Source organism: Crinia signifera, chromosome 12, assembly GCF_055691185.1.
Source record: "Crinia signifera chromosome 12, ASM5569118v1, whole genome shotgun sequence".
Classification (NCBI taxonomy): domain Eukaryota; kingdom Metazoa; phylum Chordata; class Amphibia; order Anura; family Myobatrachidae; genus Crinia; species Crinia signifera.
This window is the reverse complement of record NC_139228.1, coordinates 71,272,033-71,289,993: the sequence shown is the minus strand read 5'-3', so window position 1 is coordinate 71,289,993 and position 17,961 is coordinate 71,272,033. Positions and strand designations below refer to the sequence as shown.

The 17,961-nt window shown below is 47.3% G+C and overlaps 1 protein-coding gene across 5 annotated transcripts in view; it reads left to right on the top strand.

Annotated features, from left to right (window-relative positions):
* Positions 1-17,699, top strand: part of PPP4R4 (protein phosphatase 4 regulatory subunit 4) — a 116,684-nt gene extending 98,985 nt beyond the window's left edge. For 3 of the 5 annotated variants that reach the window (XM_083166898.1, XM_083166902.1, XM_083166901.1), the window contains 16 exons: positions 258-421; positions 1,773-1,892; positions 4,195-4,272; positions 7,123-7,206; positions 7,874-8,056; positions 8,918-9,023; positions 10,105-10,252; positions 10,922-11,066; positions 11,394-11,435; positions 11,703-11,777; positions 12,178-12,247; positions 12,953-13,033; positions 13,852-13,951; positions 14,419-14,471; positions 15,960-16,104; positions 16,684-17,676. In XM_083166898.1, the coding sequence (XP_083023024.1) occupies positions 258-421; positions 1,773-1,892; positions 4,195-4,272; positions 7,123-7,206; positions 7,874-8,056; positions 8,918-9,023; positions 10,105-10,252; positions 10,922-11,066; positions 11,394-11,435; positions 11,703-11,777; positions 12,178-12,247; positions 12,953-13,033; positions 13,852-13,951; positions 14,419-14,471; positions 15,960-16,104; positions 16,684-16,708 (1,619 nt within the window). In that variant the 3' untranslated portion in view covers positions 16,709-17,676. Of the gene's footprint in view, positions 1-257; positions 422-1,772; positions 1,893-4,194; positions 4,273-7,122; positions 7,207-7,873; positions 8,057-8,917; positions 9,024-10,104; positions 10,253-10,921; positions 11,067-11,393; positions 11,436-11,702; positions 11,778-12,177; positions 12,248-12,952; positions 13,034-13,851; positions 13,952-14,418; positions 14,472-15,959; positions 16,105-16,683 lie in introns of all 5 variants that reach the window. The other 2 variants (XM_083166899.1, XM_083166900.1) reach the window with 2 other exon arrangements.
* The last annotated feature ends 262 nt before the right edge of the window (positions 17,700-17,961 follow it).

The following is a 17,961-nucleotide window of genomic DNA, read 5'->3' as shown; positions in this document are numbered from 1 at the left end:
CATCTGCCCCACCTGCAGTGCACATGGTTTTGTCCATTTGCCTTTGTGAGTGAACCAGAATAAGGGCCTCTATTTTAAAGTGTACCCAGCGCACCAGCATGTGATCTTTCTTTTCTCTTTTTATGTTTGTAGTGTCCTTGTAGTGTATCTGGCACATAGATTGCAGGAGACCCCTTATATCAGAGACAGCCCCTTATATGAGAGAGAACTGTCCTATCGGCCGCATTGTGTAACATTGCCTCGTTCCTCTCTCTAAGGCCTATTCTCTCAGGATCAGCAGATATGGTTCCTTGAATTCTACAAGAAGCTCTGCAGGTTGGGTCTCCATCAGGAGAATGGCCACAATGACAACCAGATCCAGAACATAGAGCTGGAGAAGAAGTATTCTGCCGTGAGAAAAAACTGTGCCTATAACTTTCCAGTGAGTCTGTTTCTGTGGCGTCAGAAGCTTCCGTGTCTTGTCGGTATCCGGGTAACACACAATGGGGGGGCCGGGTAACATGTAATGTTGTGTATAATATATGCGCTTCCCCGGGGGGGGGGGGGGGGGTTATGGGTCGACAGCACTATTGTGGACCACTGAGGGTCGACTTGAGCCAAGGTCAATATGGGCTCAGATTGACAGCTTCATTAGGTTGACATTGTTTTTTTTTTAACTTTTTTTGTCCTGAATTTCATCAGAGGACATTGAAACCGTGCACCGTGTCCCCTCACATCGCTTGCTGTGCTCCCCATGCTATAGGGTCAGAGCAGAGCATAGTTTTATTCTCCCACCATGCCCTAGTGAATGGTAGGGCAGAAAATGCCGCCTGTTGGCACCTGTCTGCTCAAACAAAAGTGAAAAACCCCATGTTGACCTTTAGACCAGGGACCGAAGTGTGCATCAGTTTTCTGCAGTGCTCCTAGGACTGGGAGATGGAGGAGGGGTGGAGCCAAGGGGGAGGACAGATGGTACACAAGAAAGCACCAGGGAGCCCATATATAGGGCACACTTAAGAATATTCACTGTATGTGCTGTAAAGAGATAAGACCAATACTAGACCTCGCAGGGACGGTGTATTAAAAGACAGACCCCGGTATCCCGATATGGTGAATCCTGACGGGCTCCGTAAGTGCCCCCCGCCCCCTCCTGCTCCTTGTCATGGGCTGCACCATGTCCTGCTCATTAGGGTGTCCGCAAATTCCCCCCTCCCTTCCTCCAAGAGCCACTGGCCCCGCCGGGTCCGTCACTCCTGAACTCAGCAATGACCCTCCCAAAAAAGGGACACTGCCTCCTCTAACATCCATCATAATGGCGGTAGCCATTTTTAGAGGGTCATTTTCAGTAGAAGCATGCACAGCCGGGACTGCTGACAAGTATCTGCAGGGCTGTAGCTCCTGCAGACCCCCACCGCCACCAAGCCACCCTCTGCGGGGGCTATTGTTATACCACTGGTTGCCCCCTAGAGCCTAACCCCACTGTCCCTTCCCCGGCCCTACCCTAACCCACCTTGGCATACTTACATTTGGTATTCCGGAGTCGGCATCCTTGACAAAAATCCTCTGGCCGTTCCCTTGCTGCCGCCCCCCTGCCCGTCCCTCCCTTCCTGGAGTGAATGGTTAGGCGTGTACGAAACTCACCAAAGCCTCTGGCTCCCTACCATCGGGGAAAGGGCAGAATTCAGACCCAAACGAATGGGTCTGAATTGGCCACTTTGTTTTCTTTTGTAATGAAGTCTGTCTACCTTAATGACCTGTAATCTCTTACTGAACCGTTCATTCATATCTTTCAGGCCATGGTTGTGTTTGTTGGGGCTAAAAACTTCCACATAGAGCTGTATGCCACGTTCTTCTGTCTGTGCCACGACCCCGATGAGCCCATCAGATGTACTATGGCTCTCGGCTTCTGTGAAGTGAGTATGGAGCTCTCCGTTCAGCAGATTGCTGGATTATTAGGATTTAGTGGGTCGGTCAGGACAGTGCCAGATCATGTCTGTGGATAAGCCCAGCCCAGAAACCTCACCTCCTCTGTGATTGGACAGTGCTAGATCAGGTCTGTGGATAAGCCCAGCCCAGAAACCTCACCTCCTCTGTGATTGGACAGTTTAAAGAGTGACAATAATCTCTGTAATAGTTTCCATAACCGTAAAAGATGTAAATTACATTATGGGGCTTATTCTAATTTGTTGGGTCCCCCGTGCGGGTTGGAGAATTCACCCATGGGAACACGGGTGCGGGGAGGGGGCAGCTGACATCACGGAATGACAGCTATCCACCCTGTTCCTGTCAAAGGTGCATGCATATCTAAGTGACCTGAAATATGCATGTACATTCCACATCATTCGATTTTGGCAAAACACCCATTCGCAGCTGTGCGGGCAGCCCAGCGTGCGGGAGGGGGGGTTTGACCGGCAGATCTTCAGGCAGCGTTTAGTCCACATGCAACACTGTGAAAATCGCAGCATTGCATGTGGACCACAATAACCCCCTATGTCCTATGTCATGTGAGTAATTGTCCGAGGTATTCTAGTTTCTCTTTCTTATAAAGTAATCTATTGTTCAGCAATTGTTATGTAATAGTGCTTAACGCTATCCGATTAATGTTATTATATTGGCCAGACATTAGGTCATTTTCAAGCATGCCCAAACAGTCCTGTCAGCAAAATGACTTTGTGTAAGGCTAGGGTTAGGCTGCAAGAAGTGATCGTTAGGGTTAGGCTGCAAGAAGTGATCGTTAGGGTTAGGCTGTAGGAGGGCTAGGGTTAGACTGTGGGAGGATAAGGGTTAGGCTGTGGGAGGGTTAGAGTTAGATTGTGGGAGGATTAGGGTTAGGCTGTGGGAGGGGAGGGTTAGGCTGTGACAGGAGAGTTAGGGTTAGGCTGTGGGAGAAGAGTTAGGGTTAGGCTGCGGGATGGGAGTTAGGGTTAGGCTGTGGGAGGAGGGTTAGGGTTAGGCTGTGGGATGGGAGTTAGGGTTAGGCTGCGGGATGGGAGTTAGGGTTAGGCTGTGGGAGGAGGGTTAGGGTTAGGCTGTGGGATGGGAGTTAGGGTTAGGCTGTGGGAGAAGAGTTAGGGTTAGGCTGCGGGATGGGAGTTAGGGTTAGGCTGTGGGAGGAGGGTTAGGGTTAGGCTGTGGGATGGGAGTTAGGGTTAGGCTGTGGGAGGTGGGTTAGGGTTAGGCTGTGGGAGGCTGTGTGATGGGAGTTAGGGTTAGGCTGTGGGGTTAGGGCAGGGGTGGGGAACCTCAGGCCCGGGGGCCATATGCGGCCCTCGTAGCCGGTCTGAGTGGCCCGCCAACCCGCCCGGTGGCTTTTCCGGGAGTCAAATACAGGGGAAATCTCGCGAGACGACGGTAGTTCTCATGAGATTCCTCTTAATCAACAGCAGCCGGAGACTGTCAATCCTATTCCGGAGCGTGGGACGGCTGCAGCAGGATAATTTGTAAGAGAATTTTTTACATATGGCCCCCGAAGGATTTTTTTCCCCATACAAACGGCCCTTGGCACAAAAAAGGTTCCCCATCCCTGGGTTAGGGTTAGGCTGTGGGAGGCTGTGGGATGGGAGTTAGGGTTAGGCTGTGGGATGGGAGTAAGGGTTAGGCTGTAGGAGGAGAGCTAGGGTTAGGCTGTGGGAGGAGAGCTAGGGTTAGGCAGTGGGAAGAGAGGGTTACGATTATGCAGAGAGTCAGCATACTTTACCACTAGGGCTTGGGTTTTTTAGCAGCGGGGTGCAGCTATTGGTCTTGTGACCACTAGCATTCTAAGTGCCAGGATCCCGTACCCAACACATTTCTCCTATACCCATAGAGTAAGTTTGGCAGCTAATGCCAGAAGAATAAAAAATACTTTTTAGTCTTTTAAAAATCTGCTTATAATCTTAAATGTTGCATTTTTAAGAGGTTGGAGCCTGTGTGCAGTGTCGTCTTTCTCATGCCGGTAGCTGCTAGTAGAGTAGCACTGGATTAGAGTCCACTATTCTGTGCAGGGATCTGGGGAAATGATGCAGTGGCCATTTTTTCATTAAATACCACCTACTGCACATGCGCAAAACGCCAGGAATATGGCCACCATACCATTTTCCCAGCGCTTTTACAAGGCTGCCATAGCACACACCTGGCTTAGTATTGAACATAATGGGTACAGCGTGTGCGCTGTATAGGGGTGGTGCAAATAAAAGCTTTTCATTTGATGTGATCTATGTATTTTTTGTTTTGCAGGTCTGTAAGCTCTTAGGATCCAATGTGTATTTAATACACAAAGAACTAGTCGCCTTACTACAAGATGACTCATTAGAGGTCTGTGAGCAGATTACTGCGGAGGGCAGCCATGACTTTTTTTTTTTTCCAGTACATTTACAACAATATTCTAAGAAGCCGTTTCTATAGAGGCGGAACCAAACTGGTCCTGGGCTTTTTCTTTCTTTTTTTTTTTTTTTTAATCCTGCAACTAAAATGCAGTTACTTGGGTATTATCAGGGCGCCCACTAAGCAAGTAGCTTAGTGCCCTATTGTGCATAGTGAGTTCGCATCGCATCACATGCAATTTTGCATGCGATTCGATGGTACTAGTTCATTTTCACTGCCCCCTGGCCGCGGATCGCATGCAAATTGCATGTGATCGCATGCGATTTAGCACACCCCCCAATATCCACTTTGATACGATGCAATGTGATTTAGCACACCCCCACTAACCACACACCCCCACATCTCCCCGAAGTGTGGCGAGCGCAGCAAGCCCCCCTGACCTTTTCATACCCCCACTATCCACGTCGGCATGGAGTTGAGTTTCTAAAGTGTCCGAGCCCGAAGCGTGGCGAGCCCGAAGCGTGGCGAGCCCTGCGAGGGGACGCAGATTACTTTACATGTATTCCGTGTCCCCTCGCGGGGCTCGCTGCGCTCAGCACGATTTGGGCTCAAACACTAACACGCATTCTGGTCAGTCTATCACACTAGCATGCATTATGGTCAGTCTATCACACTAGCACGCATTCTGGTCAGTCTATCACACTAGCACGCATTCTGGTCAGTCTATCACACTAGCACGCATTCTGGTCAGTCTGTCACACTAGCACGCATTCTGGTCATTCTATCACACTAGCACGCATTCTGGTCAGTCTGTCACACTAGCACGCATTCTGGTCAGTCTGTCACACTAGCACGCATTCTGGTCAGTCTGTCACACTAGCACGCATTCTGGTCAGTCTATCACACTAGCACGCATTCTGGTCAGTCTGTCACACTAGCACGCTTTCTGCCCAGTCTGTCACACTAGCATACATTCTGCCCAGTCTGTCACACTAGCACGCATTCTGGTCAGTCTATCACACTAGCACACATTCTGGTCAGTCTGTCACACTAGCACGCATTCTGGTCAGTCTGTCACACTAGCATGCATTCTGGTCAGTCTGTCACACTAGCACGCATTCTGGTCAGTCTGTCACACTAGCACGCATTCTGGTCAGTCTGTCACACTAGCACGCATTCTGGTCATTCTATCACACTAGCACGCATTCTGGTCAGTCTGTCACACTAGCACGCATTCTGGCCAGTCTGTCACACTAGCACGCATTCTGGTCAGTCTATCACACTAGCACGCATTCTGGTCAGTCTGTCACACTAGCACGCTTTCTGCCCAGTCTGTCACACTAGCATACATTCTGCCCAGTCTGTCACACTAGCACGCATTCTGGTCAGTCTATCACACTAGCACACATTCTGGTCAATCTGTCACACTAGCACGCATTCTGGTCAGTCTGTCACACTAGCATGCATTCTGGTCAGTCTGTCACACTAGCACGCATTCTGGTCAGTCTGTCACACTAGCACGCATTCTGGTCAGTCTGTCACACTAGCACGCATTCTGGTCATTCTATCACACTAGCACGCATTCTGGTCAGTCTGTCACACTAGCACGCATTCTGGCCAGTCTGTCACACTAGCACGCATTCTGGCCAGTCTGTCACACTAACACGCATTCTGGTCAGTCTGTCACACTAACACGCATCTTGGTCAGTCTGTCACACTAGCACGCATTCTGGTCAGTCTGTCACACTAGCACGCATTCTGCCCAGTCTGTCACACTAGCACGCATTCTGCCCAGTCTGTCACACTAGCACGCATTCTGGTCAGTCTGTCACACTAGCACGCATTCTGGTCAGTCTGTCACACTAGCACGCATTCTGGTCAGTCTGTCACACTAGCACGCATTCTGGTCAGTCTGTCACACTAGCACGCATTCTGGTCAGTCTATCACACTAGCACGCATTCTGGTCAGTCTATCACACTAGCACACATTCTGGTCAGTTTATCACACTAGCAGACATTCTGGTCAGTCTATCACACTAGCAGACATTCTGGTCAGTCTATCACACTAGCACGCATTCTGGTCAGTCTGTCACACTAGCAGACATTGTGGTCAGTCTGTCACAGTAGCAGACATTCTGGTCAGTCTATCACACTAGCACGCATTCTGGCCAGTCTGTCACACTAGCACGCATTCTGGTCAGTCTGTCACAGTAGCACACATTCTGGTCAGTCTGTCACACTAGCACACATTCTGGTCAGTCTATCACACTACCACACATTCTGGTCAGTCTATCACACTAGCACACATTCTGGTCAGTCTATCACACTAGCACACATTCTGGTCAGTCTATCACACTAGCACACATTCTGGTCAGTCTGTCACACTAGCACACGTTCTGGTCAGGAATTATCCCTTTGCTCATCTGTGTGTATACTCTGCAATACATATTTCACCTTCACACCACGCAATAACCTGATCATTAACTAGTTATGTGTAACAGAGTGAATACATTAACTCTTTGCGTGCCACGTGAATTTGTCAAAATAGGTGTGGAAATTGGCAAGCAAATATTTTTATTCATCATAATGACTTGTTATGTTACCTTATACAGCATATATAATTTTTTTTTTAGACAACATTATTTGAATTTATGTAACAAATGTGAGCGAACCTGGAATTTTTAGCGGATATTTTCAACATCTCTCACAGAGATGTTGGCACCCAAAGGGTTAAACATGTCTGTATGTAAAAATTGGTAGTTATACTTTATATACTGATGTACCCTTCTGCACAATGACTCTGGCCTGATCTATGATGCTGATCTCTCCCTCTGTTTGCAGGTTGTAGATTCTTTATTAAATTACCTCCCGGAAACTCTGGAGCTTATGACAAGTGGAGGGGACAACTCAGGGTTAGATAACAAGGTGAGCACCATCTCCAATATTTTATTACTCTCTGTATAGTGCCAATAGATTACGCAGCGCCGTGCAGATAATTGTGTTCTAGTCGTCAGACCTGTGTGGGTTATCTGTCTCCTGATCTGCACAGTTACAGTTTTTTAAGTGAATTGTTCCAGTTTAGTATAATTACACAGCATGTATAGTTTCGACATGCAGATGAGGGGGTACATATGGATGACCGTCAGTGGGGATACTGGCAGTCAACAAACCGCCGCCGGCATCCTTAAGGAGGGAATCCTGACCTTCCCCTGCCGCTCCCCCCCCCCACTAACCCTCACTCACCGCAGTCTAACCCTAAGTGCCCCGCTAGTCCCTAACTTCCATACTCCACCTAAACCTAACCCCCATCCCTGTAGCCTAACCTTAACCCTCACACCCCCTCTGCATAATGCTACCACTCCCCACATACTTATGTGTGGGATGCTGATGATAGTCGGCATTCCGGCACTGGTCCCATGGCAGTCGTCAGGATGGCGGCAATGGTATCCTGATTGCCATCATCCCATTTGGAGGGTTGCTGAACGCATCCGCAGATGAGCAGCACTGTTATGTAGCATGTTGGGTAGCTAACCCTTCTGACGTGTTGGCATATTCAGTTACCTGAAATAATGTAAATGTGTCTGTATTCCAGCTTGTCATAGTTCCTGACCTGGTCCCAGCCCTGACCTTAGCGGAACAGAGAGTCGCCAACTCGTTGAAATGGCGGAGCCACGAGAAGCTATTACAGAAGTTCTCCTGCCTGCCGCACATTATTTCCAGTGACCAGATTTATTACCGCTTCCTGCATCGGTTGTTCGCAATCATCTTGAACAATGTGAGCCTCCGGACGTTCGCTGTGATTGTCGGTTGTGCGCTGCTAGTTGTGTCGGTCTGTTGCCAAACTCTGAACGCATTTACTAAGACATAATTTGGTCCGAATGAGCCAGTATGAAAATCCATCTAGTAATATGCACAGCGCAGTGTTTGACGTTACACATAACTAAAGGGGTAATTCAGGCCTGATCGCACGGTGGTGGATTATAGACACACTGTGCATACGTGCGTTTCGCAGAACGCATGTGCGAGACTGGGCTGCAATGAAATCCTGCTACTTTTTTTAATCGCTGGCTGTTCGCAAGGCGATTGACAGGAAGGAGGCTTATGGGGGTGGAACCCAGCCATTTAGTGGGAGTGCTGAGAAAAATGCAGGCGTGCCTAGGAAAATGCTGCACTGCAGGTGGGTCAGATGTAACACATGCAGAGAGAGTTAGATGTGGGTGAATTATTTTATTTCCGTGCAGGGTAAATACTGCCTGCTTTATTCGTAAACTGCAATTTAGATTTAAGTTTGAACACCCCCCACCCACATGTAACTCTCTGCACATGTTACATCTGCCCCACCTGCAGTGCAGCATGGTTTTGCACATTTTTATAACAAATTTGTCCCGCAATCAAGCCTGAATTAGGCCCATATACTGTACAGTTACCATATCAACTGTTGTGGCCCCTGTATAATGCTATGAGATGTCGTCACCCTAACACGTACATGTGACTGCTAAATTACCCAGTGTCAAGCTATATATGTAATAATCCATAACAATAGGTACCCAACTGTAGGTACACAACTGTAGGTACCGTATATAGTATCTTGACTAACAGCAAATGTACAATAGTAATTGTGTTCTATTATCTGTAGAATGTTCTACCGGTGCAGAAAGCGGCGAGTCGGACCCTGTGTATATTCCTGCGCTATAACCGCAAGCAGGAGCAGCGGCATGAGATTATACAGAAACTGGTGGAGCGTGAGTACATTATTAGCAATACCATTGTTATTATCATTACTTTATTACAGTACTGAGACTGATGCAGGGGCAATGATGTTACAGAACATGTGCACCCCTAAACTGTGGATTGCTAAATTACATAAAGCAGCCAAATGACGGACCTGTTATACAGATGTATGCAGGGCTATTTTTCAGCGGGCTCCAGCAGGAACTGAGGCCCTTATTCTAGTTCACTCTTTCTGACAAAATATTTCTTAGATGGACAAAACCATGTGCACTGCAGGTGAGGCAGGTGTAAAACCCCACCCAAATCTAATTATCTCTGCACAAGTAACACCTGCCTCACCTGCAGTGCACATGGTTTTGTCCATCTAAGAAATATGTTGTCAGAAAGAGTGAACTAGAATAAGGGCCTCAGTTCCTGCTGGAGCCTGCTGAAAAATAGCCCTGGATGTATGTAATACTACATGCCTTGCACTATTCCTGGGCCAAGATGCGAGTACAGAAGAACAGATTAGTTGGGTTTAGGTTGAGTGATGTACCCCATTCCGGAATAAGATGAACGTGGCGGAGAAGCACACAGTTTCATCAGACATCATGCGATGAGTCATAGTGCTACGTCATTGGCTTACAGTTCTCTAGGTAACTTCAATTCTCAGAGTTGATTTCTGGTTTCCAACACGAGATATGTTGCTGGTGAATAGGAAATGTTTGAAGGACATAGGGGGTCATTCTAAATGTGTCCCTGTGACACAGCACCGCCGAATAAGGAAGACACACCCCCTCGCATGACGTCAGCCACCTGCCACCCATGAGAACAACCAGCATTCCATGGCCCAGCACCGCCCCCAACAGCCACTGTCCCTCCCTCCCCTCTGCGGACTGCCCAGCGAGTGAGCAACTGTCTACTAAAGTATTTAAACCACCTCTGATTAGTCACTAGAGCACCAATTAGTTACTATAGGTAGGATACAAAGCATACCCGATGTAATAGTTCTGCACTGCAGGAAATGCCTAGTTACTGATCACACTGCGATGTGTCTTGTGTGTAACACTTCCGGGGACCACATCTCACAATGCTCTTTTTGTGTTGTCACAGAGTTAGGTCAAGGAAAGAGCTACTGGAACAGGCAGAGGTTCCTGGACACTTGTGAATATATCATGGAGTTTTTCTCTAAGTCTTTCTTCTGTAAATACTTTTATATGTCCGTCCTGGAGCTAACTAGTGACCCTGTCGCCAATGTCAGGTAAGAGATCTTCTTCCTAATATGTAACACTGGGGTAGATGTATGAAGCAGTGGTAAAGGAGGAGAGGTGAGCCAATGGAGAACTTGCTTATACCAATCAATCGTCACTGAAGTAACCTGTTTAATTTGCATAATATAAAATTATACAGAGCAGCTGATTGGTTGTCATGGGCAACTTCTCCATTGGCTCACTTCTCCTCCCTTATCACACTTAATACATACCTGCTTTGTATTGTGTCTGGTGTCATGCATGCTTCTGTACTTGTTTAAACTGTGATGACAACTTTTACTTCAACAAGGGCGGAACTCCCAGAGACATTGGTGACCACCTGCTGCAGGGCTCCGTGCCCTGAAGGGGCACCAGCATGTAGATATGTGTGGTTCAGAGTACCCAAAGTAAACCCATGCAAGTACATGGAGAATATATAAACTCCACACAGTTAGGGCCATGGTGGGAATCTAACCCATGACCTCAGTGATGTGAGGCAGTAATGCAGCCCTGAGGTAAAAACCGACACTGAAGATTAGTGATCTCTGTGCCAGCCCTCACCCTCCCCTGTGCAGTTGGACATACCTGTGATCAAATTGGCATACTGGCAAGAAGAGGCGCTGCAGTGCCGCTGCTCAGTGTGTGTTAGCGCATGACATATGTGCCGCTGTCATTTACAGGATGAAGGTATGCTACATGCTGCCAAAGCTGAAGTCCACCCTGAAGCTGCCGGCTGACAAACATTTGCTGCAGCAGCTGGAATTGTGCGTCAGGAAATTGTTGTGTCAGGAAAAGGACAAGGATGTTTTGGCTGTGGTTAAAAGGGTGAGTGACATCAGGGTGACATATCTGCTGGGCGGAGCACATGTTATACACGTCTCATCATACTCGTATACAGTACCGCAATTTTATCTTCCCCCGCAAATTCTTCAGTGATGTCATTAGTTCCTAGTGAATTGATTGGCTGCAGTCTCATGATAACTGGGTTAGACCAACCTCCGCTCGTGCCAGCCGCCACTGATTGTAGCGGTTACGTGTCCAGTGATCTTTTTGGTATCTGCCAGATTCAGCCTAACGCCTGTGATCATAGAGATACGCAGCTGCTGACATTCTCTCATCTAACAGAACTGCCTTTCCTCCCTCTCTGTACAGACTGTGCTGGAACTGGACCGAATGGAGATGTGCATGGAAACGGTAAGTACCAGGCCGCCTTGTAGGTACTGTGGGGTAGATGAATGAAGCAGTGATAAGGGAGAAGTGATAAAGTGCCTGGTACTTTATGACCGGCCAATCAGCTCCTGACTGTTAAGTTAGAGGCTGGGCTTTAAAAGGGGCAGTCAGGAGCTGATTGGCCGGTGATACCAGGCACTTTATCACTTCTCCTCCCTTATCACTGCTTCATACATCTACCCCCAGGTATGAGTGCTGACTGCATAGTAATCCTGCTTCTTTTGGGTTCAGTTCCAGAAACGTTTCTTTGAAAAAGATTTACTGGACCAGGAAAAGGAGCGAGAGGAGCATTTGCTGCTGGAAATGGTGAGACTCGGTAGCGGACATTTATACAACTATCATCCTGATTCAGCATTGCAGCCGCAGCTTGACTGACAGGAAGCCGCCGTTTGGGGGCAGAATCTGTCTTTCTCTGGGTGTGTTTAGAAAAACTCAGGCGCGCCCACGCAGTTTTAAGGAGAGTCTGTGACATCACCACTTCCAGCCCGCATCGGTCAGAGATGAGTGGAACCCTCAGAGCTACTCACATTTGCACAGGCGGTAACTGCGAAGGCACGGCGGTACTTTACGTCACAGGGCGCTTCTCCAGCCACGGCTGAATTACCCCAATGTTGTGTGCTGCAGGATTGCTGTTGGAATGCAGAGTTTGGTTGCAGAACATGGATCCTGGGCTACTTATCTATTTCTCTATCTCTTTTGTTTCCAGGAACAAATAGAGAAGGAAAAGCAACAGAGTGAAGCACGATCCAGCAATGAGAAGAATTATGAGAAGAAGCGTAAGTGCTCGGTGATCTGCCTCCCTAACTTTGGTAAAGTGCCTGACTGTGGCTGTCCTGTGCTGTAATGCACTGTGTAATGCACAGTGCCCCCTAGTGTACAGGACTGGTAAGAACTCTAGGTGATTTAATAGGCCATTCTACCATGTATGGGTCATTGGGTCGACCACATGAAGGTCGACAGGGTCAAAAGGTCAACACGGGCATTAGGTTGACAATGAGAAGGTCGACAGTCAATAGTTCGACATGAGTTTTTCACGTTTTTTGTCCCGAATGTCGACACAGTCACCATGGACACCGATAAAAAGTGTACCGCGTCCCCTTGCATGGCTCACTGGGGTAATATATTCTCCCTCCATGCCGTAGTGGATGGTAGGGCATGAAATACCACCTGTCGGCACATGTCGGCTAAGAAAAGACGTGAAAAACCCATGTCGTCCTTTTGACTGTCAACATTCCGATTGTAGACCTAATGCTTGTGTCAACATTTTGACCCTGCCGACTTTAGACATGTTGACCCTTTTCATGTGTCGGCCGATTCCTGTCGACCTAATGACCATATACCATTCTAACAAACTGCTCGCCTTCAGGATAGTATGAGATGTTACATGGTGACGTTCTCCCATCGCCTGCACACACCAGGGTGTTCTTTCTGTCACCATAAGCCGAGCTCACTCTGATCACTGACTCGTACCTTTGTTTTAGGCAGAGACAGTAAAACGGGATCAGCTTTGCCAAAAAATCTCCCTACAGTCATTTCGGGAAGCTCGTCAGGCACGCAAACAGGTGAACGAGAACGGCATTGTGTTTTCTATGACATCATAGTTATCGTGTTGATATCATTGCTGAGTAAGCCACCTTTCTGTCCCCCTCTCCTATTACGTGTTCTTCTCTCACTACCCTTTCTTTACCATTTTATTTCTGTCCCCCTCTACCCCATTTCTCTTCCCCAGTTATTTTCCATCTCTATCCCTTTCTCTCCCCCCACCCCCATCCAGTGCCGTAGCTAGGTGCGGGGGCACTGTCACCCCCACCACATTGCCCGTGCTTCTGGTTTGAGGGGTGCATGGAACAGCCAGTAACACGGCTGCGGCCCGGACTCCGGAGACTGCTGTAGTTTCTAGGCGCTCACGACCCCGCCCCCTGTGCTTGACATCACATGTAAAGGAGGCGTGACCAGCACAGAACGCGCTTGTTACAGTGTTGCCCCTGACTGTATCCCTTCTCTACCTCTCTTTTCTCGCTCCCTTCTATTTCCTTTCTCCCTCTCTTTCCACCCCATTCCCCTTTCTCTGTCTCTGTTTTTTCACCCCTCCAACTTATATCCCCTTCTGTGGGAGTACCGCCAGTCCGGCCTTTCTGCCAGGTCCAGGCTGCATGGAGGAGGTACAGTAGGTAGGCTGGCTTCAGGGGTGTGCAGGCCAGGCTGGTGGTAATCAATAGTAACAGATGGGTCTCTGAGCGGGGGTGTGGGGGCTGCACGTTACTGCCTGATCCACGCTACACGTCATAGCCACAGTATGGCGTCAGGCAGGATTATATAGTACATATTGTATGTATGTTCCTCCATATAGTGCCACTAAGTATCTAATGTCTGATTACAGTTATCAGCAGAGAAAGTAAGAAGAGCAAGCTGATCCGGAGCCAGTCCTTCAGCAGCCACGCCATGCACCCCAAGCACAGCACCATGGAGAAGACCATTAAGTATGACGTCTCTTATGTTGTGTGTGCTGTAGTAGCTCTCGTATGCAGTGCCCATCCCACAGCGCAGAGAGCAGAGTCTGATGTAGGTGACAGATCATGGACGCAGAAACCAATCAGATATGTCTATGCTCTGTGACCTTTCTCCATCAGCCATTGGGCATCAAGGTCACGAAGGTCATTTACTGACGTAAAATCACCTCCTTAAAATTTGTGTGAAAAACCTGTAGCGATAAATACCGTACACTTGTAAAGCGATTGGGCGTTCCGGAATCGCAGTAGGCCAAACCTGGATGAGACGGGAGATTGTTGGTTCTTGTTTTCTGTGTACAGTTGTGTTTATCTTATATCTCGCTCATCCTTCTTCTCAACCTATCAGAGAGCGGAGTTGTGGCCATCGTACGGATGTATCCGTCACTCTGTTATTTTTATTATTATTTTTATTTTATTCTATTTTACCTCTTTTGCAGCAAAAGTAATTCCGTGATAGGAGTTGGGAAAAATGTTTTGCTGCCCTTTGTTGGTAAGTAATAATAAAATATCTGCCGCCAAATACCTAGTACTCATTTTACAGTTTATGAGACAACCTAGGGGGTTATTTTGGTTCACTCTTTCTGACAAATTCCTTCTTAGCTGGACAAAACCATGTGCACTGCAGGTGGGGCAGATGTTACTTGTGCAGAGAGAATTAGATTTGGGTGGGGTTTTAGTTCAAAGTGAGATCTACATTGCACTGTAAAAATGATGGAGCCAGTATTTACCCTGCACAGAAACAAAATAACTCACCCAAATCTAACTCTCTCTGCACATTTTACATCTGCCCCACCTGCAGTGCACATGGATTTGTCCATCTAAGGAGGAATTTGTCAGAAAGAGTGAACCAAAATAACACCCATCGTTCACTAAGGGGGTCTGATTTCTGGATGGCAAAATGACAAAGGCATTTAAAATTCTCTACCCCATTGTTTCAAGAAATATAGGGCCTGATTTTAAATCATACAGATCGCTTAGCACGGATGCTAATATCAAGTTTTTCCATACAATGCAAACACACAAACACAAGCACATAGCCACCATTACTTGTGGGCGTGGCATGGGGGTGTATCAAAACCTCCATACATACAGGTTAGGGAAGCCTGTTATTAACGTATCACTTGCTGAGCAGCGGCCTCCATTGCTGCCCACTGTGCTTTTAGTGGGTAGAGAAGAAGTGGTACAGGTGAACGTGAAGCAACTGATCCATCCAGTCATCGCCAGGCCATTTTCTGGAGGCGGGGTGGCAACTTAACCCCCTCCTGATTTGGCCACTCCCTCAGTACCCAGGCCGTCTCATCTCTTTGCAGCCCTGCTAGTACTGTAAGTCTGCCTGCAGCACTCACCTTTCACTAGAAATACCAGTGTTTACGTTCTCTTTCTAAATACACAATACCCGATTAGCAGCATCACCGATTATAGTTAATTGTATCGGCAGTAGGGCAAACGATGTAGTGCACTGAATAATATCGGTTAATATTGTTCAGTGATGCCCACCTGTGCATCCAGTTGCTGACAATGTAGTCAGATTGAGCTGCATACACAGATGGGGTCATTAATGATGTACACACAGTGTACACACTACACTATTACGTGCAGTATTATGTACAGGTCCGCTGAGGACATTGTGAAGTTTACATTCCCTTTATGAGAGGAATAGAGGTGCCATTTATGTAAAAAACGGGAGAGGTCGATCTAAAGCAAGAGGTTGAAGTTCTAGGAGAAACATTTGAATGAAACGAATGAACATCTTAATAAAAGGAGGAAAGAATGGGACCAAGACGAGAGGGGAGAACATCATGATGGGATGGGTAATTAATTGGGACAAAGAAACGTCCATGGTGCAACAAAATATCTTAAAAGTTTGATGAAGTCGCTTAATAATTGCATCTGTCGGGTGTGACTTTTATGCACCAGTACTGATCAATAATAAACATCCTACATACAGATATTTTGTCATGGTGTGCATGTCTTTCAGAGGACTCACTGAAAGCTAGAACCAGCAGTGCCAGCTCCTCGGGGGCGTTCTCCAGCTCTGCAACCACTTCCTCCCGCAGCGGGGGCGGTACAGTCGACCAGAAGACCAATGGTAGCAAAGATGCTCAGTCCCGGAAGCTCAGTCTGTAAGTTGAGCTCTTGTAAACGTATCCTTGTTATCAATGGTGATTGTTATGGGACTGTAGGAGGGTTACCTCTCACAGCGATTCCATCAACTAGAAGGATGTATGGAAGTTCTATGGTAGTGAAGTATCGCTCGAAAACAGAAGAAATGTAATTAAATGGGGTACTAGAACTCAGTAGTGTAAGTGGAAATGTTGCATCCACCCCCCTTTCCAAAAATGTTTCTGGCGCCAGAGGTTGCACTTCCGAAAACAATATACGCACTCCACTCCCCTGACAGACGCTAGAGGTCCAGTAGGACCGCTAGCATCAGTCTACTCCAAGGCGGTGGACATTTGTAGAGGGTTATGTTCAGCAGATTCCATGCAGATGGACAGACCACATACAATCTGTTTAGATATAGACCATGTGTCCGCGCAGTGCCGGAACTCCCAAGCCAACGCTTGGACTGTAACTGCTGAAATTGTTATTCTAGGAAACAATCCGCTTTATCGCTCTTTGCTGTTGGTGGTGGTTGTACATTATTTTGCCTCAATTAATATCTGCCTTTTTTTTTGTGGTTTTCTTTCAACTCCGTGAAGGAAAAACAGGAAGTCCAAATCTTAGCTCATCTGTTCGGCAACAAATAAACCAAAGAGAAGCCGGTCATGACGTAGGAGCGGGAGAAATAGCTGGTGCTAGCGTAGAACGGACACAACGCTACATTACTAAACATCCTCCAGTTGATCTTTATCCGGGCAAGGGGGGAAGAAAATTGCTATGAATGTCTTTACTGCATTATGGTTACATTTACCAATATGACCATCCCAAAACATAGCCATCTGGGAGAGCTGCTTATCCCCTGCAAGTGTCCTGTGTCCTCCTCGTGTTTCAACCTGAAGACCACTTCTGACCACACAGAGGTCATTAAGCCGCTTAACTTGGTGCCAGCGGTGGGAATGGACAGATATCTTATTGTGGAGCACGAACTCAGACAACGGCTTCTAAGTGCAAACTCCTTTTCTACAAATGGATCCTATTGTGTTCACCACAACCGTTTCAGTTCTGTAAATACTTTTATTTAATTTTTTTTTTTTTTTGGGGGGGGGGGGGGGGGATATTTGAAATAGTATTTTTCTCTCTTTATATAGTGGCTCAAAATGCTGACCCCCCAGTTTTATCTGTTGCTACCGCTGCTCCTCCCACTGCGCCAACAACCTACGCCCGAAACGCAGCTGATGACACCGTTTACTTGGAAAAGCCAATATTTAAACAGTATGAAGCTATTGTCAGCTTCTTTATTTGATGATAAGAATATGTATATTATAAAAAAAAAAGAAGTATTTTTATTCATTGTATCAAAGTTCTCAAAAAGAAAAGAAAGAAAAAAAAATGAAATCGGATTCTGGATGTTTGTACGTGTGTGCTTTTTACAGGGTCACTTCTGATTTAGTGCGTCCATAAGACAGCGCGGTGCATGCATGATTCTAAATAAACATATTGAATAAATCGCTTAGGCCTGGATATTTCATAATTCAATCAATATCAGAATCGCTAAGTGCTATCTTCTAAAAATATTTCCGTCTTAAAGGCCTGATTCTAAATCTTATAAGTTTGTGTCTGGAACAAACCATGGACCCAGTGGCGTAACTAAGTTTTGGGCGCCCCCGCCGCCCCACCAAGCACCCCCAATCCCCCGCCGCCCATGCAAACCCCCCCCCCCCCCAATCCCCTGCAGCCTTACCTATCACGCTGGTCCCGGTGGCTCTGTTCTTCTTCTGATGAGGACCACCACAAAATGGCCGCCCCATACAGCAGACAGTTTCAGAGAACTGTGTGCTATATGGGGGTGGCCATTTTGTGGTGGTCCTCAGCAGAAG